General features: G+C 38.6%; 2 protein-coding genes across 2 annotated transcripts; both read right to left on the bottom strand.

The window, feature by feature from the left end:
* Nucleotides 1–946: 946 nt before the first annotated feature.
* On the bottom strand, nt 947–7,817 carry LOC114560314 (interferon regulatory factor 1-like). The gene is made up of 7 exons (XM_028585613.1): nt 7,728–7,817; nt 7,522–7,621; nt 1,980–2,159; nt 1,716–1,877; nt 1,568–1,620; nt 1,300–1,384; nt 947–1,065 (listed from the first exon to the last, which is right to left on the bottom strand). Exons 1-7 carry the CDS (start codon nt 7,815–7,817, stop codon nt 947–949), a joined length of 789 nt encoding a protein of 262 aa, XP_028441414.1.
* A 2,912-nt stretch (nt 7,818–10,729) lies between these two features.
* Nucleotides 10,730–18,349, bottom strand: LOC114554876 (uncharacterized). The gene is made up of 10 exons (XM_028576947.1): nt 18,204–18,349; nt 18,045–18,109; nt 17,859–17,949; nt 16,686–16,837; nt 16,414–16,556; nt 16,093–16,255; nt 14,024–14,117; nt 13,785–13,863; nt 12,641–12,714; nt 10,730–12,554 (listed from the first exon to the last, which is right to left on the bottom strand). The coding sequence occupies exons 1-10, from the start codon at nt 18,215–18,217 to the stop codon at nt 11,540–11,542; spliced, it is 1,890 nt and encodes a 629-aa protein (XP_028432748.1). The 5' UTR covers nt 18,218–18,349; the 3' UTR covers nt 10,730–11,539.
* Between the last annotated feature and the right edge of the window lie 876 nt (nt 18,350–19,225).

Raw genomic sequence — 19,225 nt, 5'->3', positions numbered from 1 at the left:
TATTTATTTATAGTGAAGCCCTCACAACAAATTACTTAAATGTTGTGTGCTGTTTAAAATGTCTTTCTTAAAATGTTAAAATGCGCTGATCTTTAAAGGTCAATAAACAATAAAGGCATATTATTGGTTGGCTGTTTTAAATGTATCGCATCAAGAATGTGGAGACTATGAGACAGCAGTGTAATAATGACAGTGGGTCATTGACTGCCAAATTAAATTCCACTGCCGGTTATAGATTCTATTGAAGTGATAAACAGCCACCTTCTGAAGCCACCGCATTCCGTTCATACCGTATTTAAAAATAAAGAAAAACAAACACAAAACAGGTTGTACAATATCATACAAAACAAAGTGCACCATGTTCTTAAGTCTTAAAAATTGGTAAAACTAAAGGTATAGGACTCACACGCATACTGTATATAGGACAAAAAAAGATATATATTGATTGCAGCTTACTGTGTAGTACTGTGGAGTTTTAAACTCCACTCACAAACAAACACAAGCCAAACTGTTAAAGCCACATGTAATGCCTGTGTGTTCTGCACTTCCTTTACTGTATGTTGGCTAAACATCCAGTAAAAGTCAGAGAAATAGTAGAGCAATAACTGATCCTGCACTAAAGCGAAATGAGATCTGTTTTCGCTGTGAGCTTGGTGTCATGTCAGTGAGTTTGAGGCATTGAACCATAGTGAAGTGATGATGACAGAGGTAAAGCTTGGCTTGGAACAGGATCTTCATCTCAGCATGCTCAGCAGAGAGGATGACCGCCCGACTGACTGACAGAGCAATATTCTCTGCCCACTCCCCTCTCTTGTTTCCCCTTTTCAATGGTCAGCTCAGCAGACAGACAGCAGGAGGAAATCAGCTGAAAGTTAGCAAGAAAGCCTGAAGGAAGAACAGCTGTGGTTAACACAAAGAGCATGAGGATGAGCCGTTCAGTACACAGCTACGGCATCAGTGTTTGCTGATGTGTGGACCAATCGGAGAGCTCCTTGATGTAGTTTGGACCAAACAGATCACTGTAGTTCTCTGTGTGCAGAGAATACGGGTTATCATCACCAGCACCTGAGGAGCACAAAACCATTGCTTTTATTGAATCTATTTTCACAGTCCTTCTCACAATAATACTCCCACCTAACCTGCTACTGATGCAATCTGACAGATTTTTTAAATAACTGGAGCAATTATTTGAAAAAAATCATAAACCTGTTTGGACCATAGGAGTAAGAAGGCTTTAGATGTCAAGGACAGGCCTAATACAAGCAGATAAACAAACTACAGTATATATAAGTGTCGTACAGTGCCAGTGGTCCCACAGTGTGTGTGTTCTCCATCCTCTCTGCTCCCCAGTCCAGACGTCAGTGTTGCTTAAGTGGTCCATCAACTACAGGAGACAAAATATCAACAGTCAGTCAGATATCAAGAGCACTGCCTACAGAACCCAAACTGCATCCCAGAAACATGCAACTGATCTCTAAACAGCTAAGTCAAATAGGATGCAGTTTCATCAGGGAACTTGTCCTTGTTTCTGCCAGTGGGAGAGTCTCACACATGAAAATTCTGATACCTTAAATACAGCCTCATTCTGCTCCTGGTCCTCTGGTTTGGCCTCCCACATACCTGAACAACAACAATAACTAGCATCATTACAAGGTGCCAGAGTCTTATAGACAACAGATAGAAAAAAACAACTAAATGCTTTAACAACAAATCACCGTGTGTTTGGGCATTGCCAAATATGTCCTCTGCATGGGTCTCCACCTTCTGTGGTGTGTCTGAAATGGGCCTTGTTGTTGTGGGTTGCCAGGCATGCGTGGTGCGTGTATCATCGCCTAAACTCGCCTGTCTTTCTCGAGGCCTGCTTATCAACCTCAGCCCTGAAGAAGGGGGGGGAGGGGTAGGACAGTAATGTCACATGAGGTCTGACTGAGAATATGTCAGGATATGTTTGATAAATACATGTTCAAGACGTGTCTTACCTCTCCTGCGTCTGTGTGTTTGTGTGCTGGGCATCATCCTGTAGACTCTGTAGGCATTGCTGCCTCTCTTCCTGCTGTGCTCCTGCAGCTCACAGATGTCAGACAGAGAATTCAATGCACAGCGGAAATTTGCCTTCCATGTCTTGGGATCTGGCTTGTCTTTGCCTGGATGGTACCGTCCTGAAGTGAACAAGTGTATGGACAAGCACTGGTCTGTGTACAAAAGACACTTTTCTATTGTGTTCGCACAAGAGGACAGCGGACAAAAAGTCATTTATCTCTTTCCCACATATTGATATTCAACAAAACAAGAAAAACTGAAAAACACACACACACACACACACAGTCCCCACGCACTCTCACGCAGAGGCAAACACGTGTGCACACGTGTCAGAAGTGCTAGCCAACAGCATGGGGAATAATCATAATCATTGTTAAAAACAAATTGAAAATCAGTGGTGAGTGTTCCCCCCTGAGCAAAGACAGAAAAATGCAGAGTGAGCTAACCCAATGCAAAAAAAAAAAAAAAAAAGAAAAGATGACAGTTAATACTACAGAGCCACAGAGCATCGATATGTGCTAGAATGAGGTCTAATATTCTGTGTGTGTGTGTGTGTGTGTGTGTGTGTGTGTGTGTGTGTGTGTGTGTGTGATGTTATAAGAACCAGAATTATTTAACTTTTTGGTAAATACGCTTATTCACTTTCTAGCAGAGTTAGATGGGAAGATTGATACCACTCTCATATCTGTCTAAAAAATATAAAGCTACAGCTTGCAGCCTGCTATTTTGTATTCTATTCTAAGTTGTCTGCTGGAATATCTGGCCCCAGATTTGTTAAGTATGGCCTTAATTGTGTCAGTTGACAAATCAGCCTACCTGAAAAAGCAAACCAGAGTTCAAACCAGAAGTAAGTTTAAATACTGAATACTTTTTTCCCAGTTGTTGTATGTTTAAAAAGTTTCTTCCTGTAGCAACAGGCTAATAAACAGGAATAACTGCATATTTCAAGTGTGTTTCACCTCTGACCACACACAGCATCACTGTGGTTGGGTGTCTTATTACTATTATAATTATTAAACCACTGATTCTTGGGAATTTGGATAAAACAGGTTTTAATTTTGAAAATAAAAAGTTAGTTAAATTACAAAATCTGAAGGTATATCATTATAGACCAAAGTCTTGGCTGTTCAGCAACGTACTGGTGGAACCTCTTTTCATAAAATAGACATTTTTCCAGTTATTTGGTTTTGTCAACACCGTCAGACACAATAAAAAGCTAATTGTTTTTTTATTTATTTGGTCTAATATGTATTTAGAGTTTTTAAATCATTATCTGGCATTTATAGTACCGTACACATATATGCTGTTAAATGTTGAATATTCACTTTTGTTCATTTTTTATACTGTTTCACGTGTACTCCTTTAAAAGATCTAACGTTTACTTTAAGCCTAAATAGAAAAAAAGTTATGTTTTTTTATTTAACAAACATATATTTGTATTAAAAGAGACTATTACTTTAAAAACTCAACAGCACTGAAGAAACATATTGTAAGCATATTCATTTAAAACAAATAAAACTCCCTCTGGTGACTTTAGAACTGAGGGTGGTGACACTAATCTGGTGACAGTGGCCTCATAGCAACATACAATTCCAAAATGTATACCACACAAGATGGCTTCTTGCTTAACAACTTAATTTAACTATTGGGTCCAAAAATTTACAATCCTGAGCGTGCATATCATGTGAAAAAGTAGGTTTTTGTCACCACCGTCAGGTTTTCTGTTGACAGTCTGACGGTGGTGACAAAAACCTACAAATGGAACTTAAGGGAGGCTAGAATATAATTGTTGATCACAATAAATACAGGCTCACGGCTGTGGTTCGGCCGCAACCTCAAGGCCGAACCACAGCCGTGAGGATATCCACGAAAACCTGACGGTGGTGACGTCTGACGGTGGTGGCAAAAACCTACTCTTTCACATGATATGCATGAGTTGGTCACATTAGCCATCTTGTTTCCCCTCTCTTGCTAGCTACTTCAGACCTCTTCTTAAAAAGTATACATTTATGTCATAATCTAACATTTGTTATACAAAAGAGACGGTGTTGACATGTTATGGTTGCGACAGTAGCAGTGTCCAAAAATATGAACAAGTTTAAAAGAAAATAGCAAACTTAAGGGAGCTTGAGTGATCTTGAAGCATGCAGTAGAGCTGAAGGTTTGAAAATGGGGTCCTCAGGAATGTAGTTGACCTTGTAGTTGACTGATTTTATTGCTTTTTATAAATATCTGACAGTGGTGACGAATATGTGGGACACATTTTGAGCAACCACAAAATAATAGTAAATATTGTTAAAAACTGACTGTTTTTAGTTTTTAAAACATATTACAATGTACTATTTCATATGGTAAAGATATTATTCAATTCAATTATTACTTTTTATTTTTTTAATCAAGTTGAAATGATTATCTCCTATCTGAGGACAACTGATTTTGTAGGCAATGGGCCAGCAAATAATCATTAAATTAATACAAATTTAAAATAAACCTATAAAAGAGCCTTACATATGTGCAAAGGACCCCCTGATTATAACCTTGATTCTTTTTATTCATGAAAATGTTATTAATTTACAGAATTGGCACTTTTCTTAGTGGGACATGTTTTTGCCAAAGTTTCAAGAATCAGTGAAACCTTATTTTACCAGGTAAGTCCCATTGAGAGTACAAAAGAATTGTTTTCAATGCAGCCCTGGTCAAGATGGCAGCATAGAAATACAGTGTTTCAAACAATATACATGCAAACATTAAAAACACATAAAATAAAACACACAGTATCGACTCACAGAATCATATGCATAAGAAGACAGAGAGGAGGAAACAGATCTACATAAGGAAGCAATTACAAATTCCATCGAATTAGCCTCCAAACCCTTCACCACATTTTTGAATGAATTGGATCAGCCTATCAAGCTGCAAATCTGTCTGCAAGTGTTTAGAGGCTACAGGGGCAGGGGTGTGGTCAGAAGTGTACTATCTTGCACCTGTAACCACACAGTGATGTCATGGTGTCGTAGAGTACATCGGTGCATCACTGCAGCAAGGTGAGAAGTTCCACCACTGGGGGATTTTCCGTGCATGTTATAGGAACATTCTGGTATAGTTAAACCTGGTGTATTCAGGAGTGTATTGCCCATAAATGTGGCTATCATAACCCTATTATGTGCTATTTTCACACCGCCACCATTGTAGAGATTTGGGGAAACGAGGACTTGTGCACAACAAAATCTTCACTTTCAAACATCACTGTTTAAACTGTGCTGTTGCTTCCATCTATCATCCAATGTGTGACTCCATCCAGTGTGTTTAGTTCTCATATTTAGCACCATGGTGTGATTTGGATCTTAGCCATCTGAGTAGGTCATCTGAATTTAATTACTAGCCTCAGTAATGAAATCACTGGAGCTTAAAAAGATCCACTACGGATCATTTACAGCAAACAAGGAGCGAGCGCAGGTAGCAGCAGCTCTATTACACACATGCTCCAATCTCCCACTGCCATTACAACTTGACGAGCCTTTACAAATTTTGTATCAGTTTCCTCAGGCTTAATTGGTGGTTCAATTCTATAATCTGTGTACTATATTATTATTATTATTATTATTATTTTTTATTGTTTTCTTGAATATTGAGCTGAATTTTAGGACATACAGCACTCCGTACAGTGTGCGCTTTTACATATTCAAATGATGAATATGTTTTTTCTAGATCTTGTGAGAAGCTGTCCTATTGTACTTTGACAGCAATATGATCACCCACAACATTCACAGCAACTGAACTGGAGCTTTCCCATGATGTGATGTGCAGCTACAATCACAAAGCGTGACTTTCCCAAGACTGGACTGTGTGACGTGTGTGTGTGTGTGTGTGTGTGTGTGTGTGTGTGTGTGTGTGTGTGTGTGTGTGTGTGTGTGTGTGTGTGTGTGTGTGCGTGTGCGTGTGTGTGTGCTTGTGCATGTGCATGTGTGTGCGTGTGATCAGAACATACAGAAATGAGATTACAGATAGAGCAAAAACATCTGGCTATGAGATTATGAAGAGGATTATTATTATTATTATTATTAATTATTATTATTGTATTATATTATACGAATTATAATTGTAATTTAGCGTACATGTTTCTTAGATTCTGGACACAAAATATTCCACAAATTATTCAATGTTTTTGAATTACTATAAGCAGGTAGTCAGTAATTTGACACAGATCATTTTAAAAAAAAGTTCTGATTCCTATGAGAAAAAGCCTAACACATGAACTGAAAGGTTTGATAAAAATCATATGTAGTCAATTGCGAGTTTCACATGTCTTGAGATTTAAATTTTGCATGTAAAATGTAAATCCAAATCTAGGCAGCAACAGGTTGGAAAGGTTTTAAAAGTGCAGTGTTTGCACACACTAAAAAAAACACATTCATCGATCAGTCATTTTATCCCAAGTGTGTTCCTTTAAATGCAGTTGATTTGGTATATCATCTGGTGCCATTTAAGGTATGAATGTGGTAAATCTAGAAAGACCATACAACCGTTGCTGCTCTTCACTGGTAAGACTTCTACTAAGCAGGAAACAGGACCTACAGGTTAATCGTATCGGCATGGTTGAAATAGTTTCCAAAATACAGTGATGTTGCAGCCACATTTTAACTTTAGATAACATTTAGAAACTTATTCCAAAATATATTCAAGAAATGACATGCTGTGCTAAGCATTATTCTTTGGACTTTTCTCATGAATAAGATCATCCTAAACCTAAAACCAATCTTTTTGGGGCCCTTTATCCTTCATTGAAAGATCCCTGGCCATAATTGAATCAGGGACGTTGTGACAGTGAAAAACTAATGCCAAATACGAAGTGAGGCAAGAGTTAAAGAAAAGTGACTGAAGTTTCTGTTTAACACATGTGAACACATTGCGGTGGAACAGTTAAATACATTTAGCATTGATTAATAAATGTGGCACATTGTGATATGTTTTGACATTATGAAAATGTTCTCATAATATCATTAAATATAAGCTTGTTGTGGTTTTTCTCAATAATTGCTCTGCATCAAAGCATCAGTATGCAAAGTGCCTTAGATTGATAGAAAATTAGCTATCAATACAAAAGTATGGTGGTGGACTGGTAGCTGGAGAGGTGCCAGTTCACCTCCCGGGCACTGCCAAGGTGCTTTTGAGCAAGGCACCGAACCCCCAACTGCTTGGGGCGCCTGTCCATGGGCAGCCCCCTCACTCTGACATCTCTCCATTAGTGCATGTATAGGTAATGAGCAAGTGTGTGTAATTCAGGCCTGTGTGTAATGTGTGTGTAATGTGTATAATAATAACAACAGAGTGAAAACATTGTAATTTCCCTTGCAGGATTAATAAAGTATAAATTATTATTATTATTTGTATTATTAAAAGATATTAAGAAATAGTCTGAATGGACTACAGGGGACCAACCATGCAGCTGGAACACAGCTTGTTTTGGTGTGGGGTTCCTACCAGTGTGCATGGCCCAACTCCTGAAGAGTGTAGCATCTCGGTCAATACTCCATCCATGACGAGCGGCATGTTTCCACGGGATTTGAAAGATCCGTGCTGACTGTAGAAGAAAATAACAGTGAATACATTGTTGTCAACAGCAAAACCTTTTGCACCCTGGTGTGTGCATGCGTTTGTGGGATGAGGGTGAGATGGAGGGGGTCTACCTGGTCCAGCCAGCTAACTCCTGGATACCTCCCGGACTGAATCTGCTCCTCTAGCCACGGCCTCAGCCTCAGCCGGCCTGGTTGTTGCATTCTGCAGTCCAAGGTTCAGGTGGAGACGTGTCACCGGCCACACAGGAGATTCAAGAGTAACAGAAAATTTCTCAGGAGCTCAGATTTTATCACAGTTTACTCTGTGGCACCATTCCTCCTCCACTGGATTCTTCCAATCGAAGATCTTACAGTTATGACAATCCCTCTCCTCCTCCAATAACCCTCCTCCAATTACAGGAAATACTGCATGTTGTTTTTTTCATGACAAGCGGAGTGTGATGGAGTAGAGAGTTGTTAAGGTCCTTGTAAAGGTTTTAAATGCTTTTCTTGCAATTCTACCTGCTGAGTTGTGGATTCACTGTTAACAATTGTCCAAACTAACCTGCCGGGTTTTAAGTCAGTGCTATAAAAGTTGGGGCCCATGTGATTTTTCATGGTTCCACATGAAATTACTGTGGCAGCAGTGACGGTGTGTATTCATGTAAGACCACCAGGTGGAAACAGAGTTCATGCTCTTATCAGCAAGAACACCCTTTTACACGTGTGTGTCTCCTGTTAACTCTGTTCACATCCACATGTTCGAACATGCAGTTTGACACAATATTATACACAGTGCACAGTTACTTTATCAAATGAGCATTGCAAATGAATATGCACTCTGTAATATGGTATATTATTTGTTCATAACTCACTATGTATGGCTGTCAACACTACAGCCACTGTAAGCTCCTGTCTTCATTTTAGTGGCACTGAAACAATATTTTGTATTAAATCAATCTCATGGTAAAACTATACATGAGAATATAAGATACAATTACATATTGCTTATAATTCAGAATTTTCAATATCAATTGATCAATTCACAATGTTATCTTATTATAAAATTGTTTAATTTTACTAAAGGATATTATATTAACATATATAATGCATTGCATTGAATACAAATAAGTTATATAATATAATCTTTATATAATATATACAGTAGATTGTAATATTAGACAGCTTTAAGTTAATACTCATGATTATATTAACAGAATATCTTTAGTGGTCAAGTCAATTTATCTGTACTTTCCACCAACTGACAACTCACATACCTAACTCTGAAAAGTCCCACCTCTCTGCCCGCCCCATTAAATTACTCTTTTATGTGCCATTGTTTACACTATTGAAATATATATATGAAATATTCCTCTCCGACTTATGGCTTGTCCTGATACCCAGTTACAACAGAAAATGTTAGTGTCAGTAGTCTTATGCAATTTTTCAGAAGTTTCGCCCACTAAAGCTGTTAAGTTTGTTTTTGACTTGGCGTTTCTGTGTTATTGTGACACAATAACGGAACAAGTTTAAACTCCTACTTAGGGGCCATTTATCCAAATAATAATAAAAAAAACGTCTTAACTCTATCAATTAGCAGTTAGTTTTAGTGTTATTTGCAGATATATCTAAGATGTCTTCTGTCATAACAATGTAATTGAAGTGGAAATTGTTTGTTTTTACATTCAAACATTAAAAACTCAGCCGGAAAGTCAATTTTGAAGCAAACACAACTAAGAAATAAACAACTTTATTTGAACTATTTTCTAGCAAAGAAATTCCCAGAATACCGCCATTTCTTTGCATATAGTGAAATGAGTTCCAGTGAGTTCACTTCTTTGTTTCAGGTGACGTGTGTTTCTGTGGAAGTGGCTTGGCAGTTCCAGATAAGAGCTATGAGGAAGCAATTTCACAACCCTGTATTGCACCAGCTCATTATGACCGCTGACTTGTTGCGGACGCTTGGTTTAGTCAATTCAGATTAGCCTGGGTAAACCCTGACAAACTTCCGGCAAATTTGAGATTTGCTCTGCAAGTCATGCTGCGTTCATGCCACCTGGGAATAAAAGGGACCGCCCCCGTGATTACGTTTGATTACGACTGCCAGCGTTCACATAGTCGGGATGCATGTTCTTCTTATTCTGTTATATTGGCGTTTGGCATAACAACTTGTTGCATCACTGCCACCAACGGGTGGCCGTAGCCTAGAGCATCAGGTGTGTGAAAACATGGAGGCCACAATAACAAAAGATTTGCTGCTGTTTTCTCATACGAGCATGGAAACAGCACATGGACGGGTGTTTGTTTGTGTTATCTGCAGGACAACCAACGGGAAAGGACACGGATAAGGTGTTGTTTTTTTTTTTTATACATGGGCCTATTTATGAATAATTTGCAACATGTTATGTCTGTGTATGTTTCTTGGCAGAGGCATTTGTCCACAATAAACAGTTTATTGTCATTAAAATATGTTCAGTGAACCAAAGTCGCCTACATCAAACGTCAGTTGTCAACATCAGGTCACCAACTGGGAAACTCGGTTAGCAAAATCTAGCCCGAATTTCCCACGTCTGATTCCCACAGGAAGTGACGTAAATGATGACGTTTCCAATCGGAAAAAATGTTTTTCCGATGTCCATGAATGAACGCACGGTTAGTCTGGCGAAGAGACAATTCAAACCCATTTCCAATGTCCCCAAAATCGAGACACCAATCACAACTGTTGAGGCGGGATTTACGCGACGACGATAGCGCAGCGACAGCGAGCAGCTTTTTGTTTACATTCAACATGATGGCCACCGAAGCGCAGCGTCACCCGGATCGTTGGTCTGATTGGTTGAAGGACTATCCAATGTGCCCAGAGGCATTTGAGCGGCGTCCTTTGGAAATGAACTGTCAATGAACCTTTTTCTCAGTTACAACTGAGAGTGGGTCTGGTGTCAACCAGGCTAAGTTCAGATGTAATTTTCCTTAAAAGGCCATTTTTCTTGTGATGACTCCCCTGGTCAAATCAAGCTCAGAGAGATTGAAATAATCTATAAAATTAATAGTAATGACTCTTAACTCATATTTCACTGAAGTCTTACTAATACTATAGACTGGATGGTTGGACATGATTTCAGACAGTGTGTTCCTAGCTTTATACAACAATTTATATTGTATTATACTGTATAACATTCATATTTCCTATGAGCTATGGGAAAAACAAATGACCTTAGCTTAATATGACAAGTGAGATATGAATATATGAGCTGACTGCAGCTGTTTTGTTCGAGCATTTGTAGCAAGCACACATCTAAAAGTCAAAGCAAGTGGATTTTAGCAAACCAGACGTATCTGTGAGCTCATGTTTCATGTGCTCTAATATGCATTTGCGAATTAGTCTGGTGATGCCAAGCTAAGTGCATTCTGTTTATGACACATTTTACATGAATGTTTTTATGTACAAACTTAATGGATGTTTCACATCAAAAGCAGTCATACACATTTGCAAAGTATTCATAAATTAAACAAATCAACTGTTCTCAAGGCGCAAAGATGTGTTTTCTTTGGATTGCTGCCGCAAAACAAAAACTATCTATGACCATGAGAAGTATTAAAACATCATGTCACAGTTGAGAAAACAATGTCAACTCCAAGTCCATTTCTTAACTGTTCTGAAGCTTTTGGTCATGATTACATAATCTTCTTCGGAAGATTATGTAATGTATCCATGACAACAGGGCAAACTGAAAGATCAGGAACAGCTACTAAATGGATCTTAAGGTGAGTTTGTTTTGCTGCTGTTTCCGAGTTCAATTGACTTTTAAACCTGAGTCATGTTACAGTTGTAAACACCATTCACAGCCACATCCTGTTCTCCCTCTCTCTCGTCTTCCAAATTTCTCAACAATGTTTCTCAATAATTTAAAGAAGCACAAATTGCACATAATAAAATGTCAGCGCTACACACTCTGATAGCCGCTGTCTGTGAATAGTGGCATAGACTCTTGAGCAGGGATCAAAGAGAGAAAAGGTCTTTGGAGCTCAGAGAAACACTGGCCACCCTGGACATTGTTAATGACGCCTGGGACAACTGGGCTCAAGAAGCTTTGAGGCATCTTGGTGAATGATTCCTCTGGGTATCTGTTCAAACGTTCCTCTTTCTCACCACTTCTCTCCTCTGAAAACAAAATATCAGGCTGCTCCACCAGATTCTGAAATGCCTGGTAGCCGTCATCCACTGGAGGAAAGCTGTGTGAGCCTGCAGGCGCATAGCTGGAGCAGGGGTTTTCATCACATATAATGGCCCTTTCAGTTTTTCCATGTAGCTTTGTCGCACCACAGACAGACTCATCGAAGCTCTCACACCCGCCCTCGACTCTGGACACAGGATCACATAACGCAATTGTGTTGGTGCCACTAGAGACGGAGGACAAACTGTAGTCTTCTGCATATGAAAATTCCCCAGAATCTGCATTGCTTTGCTGATATGACATGTCTGTTGGCATTAGAGATAAAACCACTGGTGGAAAATTAACAAGCGGACAAGCTGGTGCGTGTTGGTCAACACAGGTCAAGTCACCCACACTAGGATGGTATTCAGAGTCACAAAGCATTTCAGCGTCCGTCTGAAACTCAGAGCTGTCCGTCAGATTCTGATGTGGGCCGCAGGGAATGAGGATGGAGTAGGTTTTATTTTCAAAGCCAGATGATCCAGAGCTCATGTCATCAGCTCTGACACCACAAGGGTTGTAGGAAGAGAAGAGCAAACCACTGTCTTGGTTTTCTTCTGAAAATGAATTGGTGATTAAATGTGATATCGGGCTGATGTTGGGGAGGGCTTTAAGAAGGGTACCCTGAACACAGGCTATAATGTTAGGTTCTGTATTAGCACAACTGAGACCAGAAGAGCCAATACTGATTCCACTGCTTCGCTGAAGGCTCCCACTGCTAGTGTCTCTCAGGGACTCCTTCAACCTAAATACAGACAAATGGGTTACTTAGACTGCCAACAAAATCACACAGAAATCCTTAAGGAAATGTACTAGTGCAGCCACACAAACCATGGTTTGCTGTCATCTGGAACAAGGGGCTCAACACAGACAGAGGAGATGATGGGTGGCACAGGCTTCAAGACCTGCAACAAGGAGGATAAAAACAATTAAAACCGTAGATTGGAAACATTTCGGGTAAAGGGGTCAAATGTTCTTTTCCAATAGATTTGACATTAACTATTTTTTAAACCTATTAAATATTATTAATTATTAATTTTTCAAATTGACTTCATGTTTGTGAAATATCTGGTGAAGTTTGAAGTTATAATCATTATGATGTTAGTCCTGGTTGGTAAGGTGACACTTATGGTTAATGGTGGTAACAGCAAGTGCTTGTTAATACTACAGCAAACGCCTGTTGAAAAACCGCCCTCCTACGTACTTCCGCTCAATTTTCATTTTCCTTCAGTATGGTTTGCGGTATATTCTTGGGTTTTCTCTGGCCAAATATTTGCACAGAGGGAGTGGCTGAGAACAATGACGTTGAGGTCGAGTGAAGCCATTCGGTCCGTTGTGGCAACGCTGCTGAATACCCAGAAGTTAAAGCTCGAGCAAAAACACTCTTTGCTGAGTTTTGTTGATGGCCATGATGTTGTGGCCTTCCTCCCCACGGGGTTCAGGAAAAGTCAGATTTTCCAGCTCACTCTATTAGTGGTGAAGGAGTTAGCTAAAGCTAACGCTAGCGATGCTAAGCCGACGTCATAACCAAACGTTAGCGATTGGTTATGGCAGATCCAGAGTGGCTCTGGGCAGATCCAATAGTTTTAAACTTCAACAGAGTACCCGCCTTCAAGGAAGTTAACGCTTGTCAATGGAGAGTGGCCATACTCTCTGTACAAATGAAATGTACCAGAGTCTGGTAGGACAAGGTTACTGTTGAGCAGCTGCTATGTGTATCTGTGAATAGCGCATCCAAACAAACTCGTCGGTAATAATTTCATCCGCAACCTAATTTTACAGGACATGTTTTTTTTTTTTAAAATAAAATGTTAGTGATGCTGTATTACATGCTGTATTGTGAATCTGTGAATCCCTCATGCATGTGAAGGCAATTTGAATCTACTATAGAGAGAAGGAATTACCGAATGTAAATGCATTGAATGGCTATTGCTGAAAAATGCCAACAATAAGTAAGTATCACCAGGCGACTCACCTCTTGCTCTCCTGGATGCATAAAAAGAAGTTTAGGATTTGGACATTTGGCAACTGTGTTCCGCCACTTTGTTTTGAGCCTAAAATCAACAAATAAATAAAATAATAATAATAAATAAATCAACAACAGATACACACATAACACATGAACACAACACAGGAGTTACAGTGTTTGGGGGGAAAGCCGTTCATATGATTCACTAACGGAGAAACAACACAAAAACCATCTGCATGACTTACTTTACATAACAGCCATTTAAAGTAGCGGTGATGATGATTGCAGCAAAACTGAGGCTGATGATGATAACCAAGGGTAGGACAATGGAGGACATGGCTGTAAAGTAACATGTATGAAGTAAGTTTGGAAATTACTCAATTTTTGAATAGATTACATGCAGTAGAGAGATAAACTAGAGAGAAGTGCAAGGCACCTGGCTTGTGTAATGTGTAACAGAATCAAATTTAGATGCAAATAGGGTTCAGTTTTCTACAACCCGTGTTCATCAGAAGCAAAAATATGGCACATATTCAGTTCACCTGAAAGAAGAGTTAGACTTTACAGTGACTTGGGTGAAAAGGAAATGGTAGAGCAGAGCAACCTAACATGCTCACTGGCTGTAGAGGATGTGGGTGGGGAGGGAGGTACCAAGGGTGAAGCAATGGGTGTGTCTGTAATTGGGGAGCAACAGAGAGAGAGAGAGAGAGAGAGAGAGAGAGAGAGAGAGAGAGAGAGAGAGAGAGAGAGAGAGAGAGAGAGAGAGAGAGAGAGAGAGAGCGCGAGAGAGGAGTCCAGTTTGGCTAATAGATCCACGACACCAAAACATTGCATGGCACTTATAACTATGAAACTGCCATGATGCAACCTTTGTCTTAAAGGGATATTTTGCTAATTTTCAACCAACTTTGTATCATAATAATGTTGGTAGTATGTGTAAATTAACTATGGTAAACTTCCCTCTATCTAATCATTGCCCAGATCTCCCACTCATAGGCCAGAACAAATCTGCCAGATGACGCAAAACCTGCTGGCTCTTAGAGCTGTTACTCAAACTACAGATTGTACTTCCACATATGGACAAAAAGAGTCTAGAAGCGGATTGATCTCTCTGTCTCTTACAAACTCAGACTGAACTCAGATTAAATGATAAAACTAGACAGTGCTGATTAAATATAAACCAAGGTTCTGTTACAGTATTGCCTATTTCTTGCCTAGAATGTTTTCAGAATGTTATGGCCACAGCAAACAAATACAACTTAAATGTGACCGTCAACATATCGAATAACAGCAAACCCAAGTATTAGTTAAAGTAAATTAAAGTTTATTCCCAATGTACTATTTGGTTTAATAATGATTAAACCAAAACTATGGGAGTCTGAAAGTCTGGCCAAAAAGAACAAAAAGAAGGGAAGAAGCCTGAGCCAACCCATCAAGGGCCATCGGACGCAGAACCCCCCCTCCCAAACTAAAAAGTAGTGATTAACTAAGAGAAACAAAGCTGCGAAAACTAGACTACCAGACCTCAAAGCAATAAAACACAAAAAAGACAAAAGTAGATAACAGAAGACAACGGTGATCAGAGCTGCTTCAGTCTCCCAGGGCCATTACATTCCTCAGATAAAACGGTGAAACTAGGCAGAGCTGATTCATTTCAATGAGACCACTGAGTTTGCGCAGCGTGGGTGCAGAAGTGGAGAGCTCTGGTGAAAAGGATTGCTCAATTTTTGCCACTGGGCAATGCAATGTGATATGGCAGCACAATGCACAATGTTTAGCTTGAAATAAATAGCATGCAGATCCTGGGTCAGATCCAGGAAAGGGAGAGTCAACAAGTATAACATTTTCGAAATCAAAACCTACGCATGCTATGGCTTGTTCCCTTTTGAAGAATGTTTACTGAATTTGTGTTTTCACATGTCAGTGCCATGCAACAAACAAAGAATGCGATATTACCCAAAAAAAAAAAACAACCGGTAACATCAGTGAGCTTCTATAATCAGCATACCTCACAGCCATCCATACAGATTTCACAAACTGCATTTAAATACAGAAAATAGCATAATACCAACAAAATATGTTTTATTAATTTGGAGAAGATACAAAAAAACAAATAATGTAAACAAAGTTTACATTATAGATAAATAGAGATTTTGAGGTTTTAAGGGATCCTAGATTTCAAATAATGGGTCATACTTTATTGCACCTTATTAATTGATTATAAATATGTTCAACAAATCTTATCATGTCTAAAAAATATGTGCTATACTTAAACATCAAAAGTAACACAAAAGACTGAATAGATGACACTTACGGGTTGTGAATTCCCACTCTTCACTACTGTCACTGAACTTTCCACTCAAGTCTATTTGGTTTGTCACGCTGACCACATATGTTGTACTTGGCTCCAAGTCTCGACCAAGTATTTCATAGTAACCAAATTCGTCGAGAGTAGTTGGTCTGACATTAGCAGACACCTGGTATGGAGAAACAAGAATTATTAAAAAGATGGCTTGGCAATCATTTCCTTTATCTAAAGAAGCAAGCTGACATACTTAAATGCCCATGACTAAGTCTACATCTCTACGGCAAATTATCTTTTAGTATTATAAAGTGCATTTTGCATTGCTCTTACCTTTTCTGTGTCTCCTTTTTTATAGTAAGTCACATTAGCACTCAAGTTATCTCTTAAACTTTTCTTCACGTTCTTCTTCCACTTGACATGAAAATTCCCATTAGATTCTTTCACTGAGACAATTGTTGGGGTTTTGGGCTTTACTGTAGAAGAACAGAGATAAGAGAAGTAAGGGGAATGTTTCCTAACTTCCATCCAGTTGTACATCCATTCACTGTTATTCTGGATCTGGATCAGATTAATGGACTTTCATTTAAGAGAAGTCAACTTACTGCTTTCATTGACGTTGATGATTTTGAACTCTATGCGATCGCCTCCTTTCCAAACTGTGGCTTTAAAAGACTGCCCTAGAATAAGTATCTCTTCTTGGTGGACAGAGCAACACTGTGCAGTGTCACACTGTTTAAAATTGCTATGCTTCTCCCTGTGGAATACAAGATGACATGCATCATGCTCTGAATATTTTAAATACATTTTAGTTTATTTTTAATACAATTACAACAGTTTTTCTGAATTGCTAAAACACTAAACCCCATTCTCTGAACCAAATGCCCTAAACCCATTTGTTGAATCAATCACTCTTCATGCAAAACTCTATTCTCACTTGTTAAAACACATTTCACACTGTAATGCACTTGCAAAATAGTTTACACAGGCAGCGTAAGTTAAACACAACTGCAACACAGTTGTCATCATTTACAAACGACTCAAAATTGTACACACACGTTTCCAGGTGATCAAACCAATTGTAAAGAATATAAACCAGTTCAGAGTGCACAGGTGGCACAGGAGAATTGAATGTTGTTTGATTTTGCGGTTTCACAATATTTTTTAGTGTACCGTCATGTGCTTTCATTTCGTTTTCTTTGTTCTTTGGCCTTTTGCAGTTGGACTACTGTACTGTTCTTCAAGTGCCTTCAGTAATACAGTATACAGACATTCAATATTGTATTACTTGCACTACTTGCAGTGTACAAGATATTCACTGTACAAGTTGTGATATACTTAATGTACGTTTTCATTGCAAAATGTGTTTACTATATGAAATACTGTAAACAATTTTTTTCTGTAACTACATGCTCTTGACACTGTGTTCTCAATGTTTTGAGGTAATGTCTAATGAATGCTCTGTAGTGTTTATTGACTGGCTGTGTGTATGATCTGAAAGCATTGTATGATTTTGCCAACAGAGTCAAGTGTTTTGTGAACATAGTTTGAGAATTTAGTTTTGTGTTTAAAGAAATGTGTCTTAGCAATCGAGAAAAACTGTAATATAATTTTAATATTATAGTCCTACATATGTTGTATGAAAACAATCAACTGACTCGACACCATTTTAGTGAAATCAGCCAAAACTAAGCTCATAAATATACAATGTTACCAATTCACTGGTTCTGCAGTAAAACATACGTAAAATAAGTGAAACAATAAAAACAACACCTCACCCGAAAGTCAACTTGTATTCAGAGCAGTTTTGCCCTTTAAAGTGGCAAAACACCTGTGACTCATAGTCGTTGGTACAGTCAAGAGTTTGGCCTGAAACCCACATTACACAAAGAGATTTATTGTGAGAATGAGTTATTGCATATATACTACTATATAAAAGATGTCTACATGTCCACTTTACGTACCAGAGAGAGCTGTTGTAATATTCACCAAAATAAGAAGGACCAGGGATATCCTATCGCGAACTGGCCTGAAAGCAAACAGCAGATATTTTCTTTAGGCTATTTAATGCGACATATTTGATCATTTAAGCAACACAAACACTTTCCAAGGCTCCAGATTACCTCTTTAACTCCATGCTGAAACAATTTGTTCTTCTTCTCCTTCAAAAACAATCCAGTTCATCAGCTCCGACCCATTTCCTGGGAAAGTGAACGTTTACTTTGCTGCGTGCTTACACTGTAACGTCTCACAGTCGTCCTGAAATGGAAAGCTGTTACTGGAAATGTTGCACCACTAATTCAGGGGAGGAGGTGTGTCCTAGTCCCATTTCCTCAAAGAGTAGAAGAAAGGCAACACAATCCCTACTGTAAATGAAGCAACCAAAATAGGCTACCTAAATAAAATAAATCAAAAAATTGTGAATTTACGCATTAATAAAGTGTAAGAGGTGGGGCCATATCGATTATAATATATTTCCCTCAATTTATAGCCTACTTGAATCATAGAGAAATAAGTTACACAGATCACCAAAATTATGTAACTATGTAACAACTAACTGGCCTAACTTTGGCAACATTGAGGGTCGACGGTTGGTATTCATTTTAGACCAGCAGGTTGAAGCAGAGTTACAGTTATATATGAAAAATTATGAGTTGTTTCACATGTTGCAATGTTGCTTTACATCTAAAGTTGGTGAACTTAATTATGCAACAGTATCTTTTTCAATTTCTTACACACTGAAATTAAAACTTTCCCACAATTAGAAAAACCTTACACTCAAGGAGCAAAACACCGGCATAGATTTGTACAACAGTAAGAACATTGTCAGCTTTTGCAAAATATTACACACAGTGCTTGCTCTTGGGGGATTTACTAGAATTGTTGGGTCCTTGTATGTTATAGAGTGTGTGGTCTAGACCTACTCTAGCTGTAAAGTGTCTTGAGATAACTCTAGTTATAATTTGATACTATGAATGAAATTGAATTGAATGTAATTGATTTGCAAAACACTAAACACACTTGTATGCATTAGACACAGAAATGTATCATGATGTAATTTCCTTGCAATTTCAAAGCAAAGGCTTTCATATGAACACACACATGAACCAATTGGTGAAACCACGTGTGCACGCACACTGGTGCT

Source organism: Perca flavescens, chromosome 1, assembly GCF_004354835.1.
Source record: "Perca flavescens isolate YP-PL-M2 chromosome 1, PFLA_1.0, whole genome shotgun sequence".
Lineage (NCBI taxonomy): Eukaryota > Metazoa > Chordata > Actinopteri > Perciformes > Percidae > Perca > Perca flavescens.
Note: the sequence above shows the minus strand (reverse complement) of the source record. Positions and strands in the feature narration are given on the sequence as shown.

Bases quoted from the DNA above. Each gene is read 5' to 3' on its own strand.
- LOC114560314 (XM_028585613.1), bottom strand. From the start codon at position 7,817: ATGCAACAACCAGGCCGGCTGAGGCTGAGGCCGTGGCTAGAGGAGCAG. The intron at 1,385-1,567 runs GTATCAGAATTT...TGTCTCCTGTAG, and splicing joins AGAATGAGGCTGTATTTAAG to TTGATGGACCACTTAAGCAA. The intron at 1,066-1,299 runs GTACGACACTTA...TGTGCTCCTCAG, and splicing joins ACTGTGGGACCACTGGCACT to GTGCTGGTGATGATAACCCG.
- LOC114554876 (XM_028576947.1), bottom strand. The intron at 13,864-14,023 runs GTAAGTCATGCA...TGTTGATTTTAG, and splicing joins TTAAATGGCTGTTATGTAAA to GCTCAAAACAAAGTGGCGGA. The intron at 12,555-12,640 runs GTTTGTGTGGCT...GTCTGTATTTAG, and splicing joins CCAGATGACAGCAAACCATG to GTTGAAGGAGTCCCTGAGAG.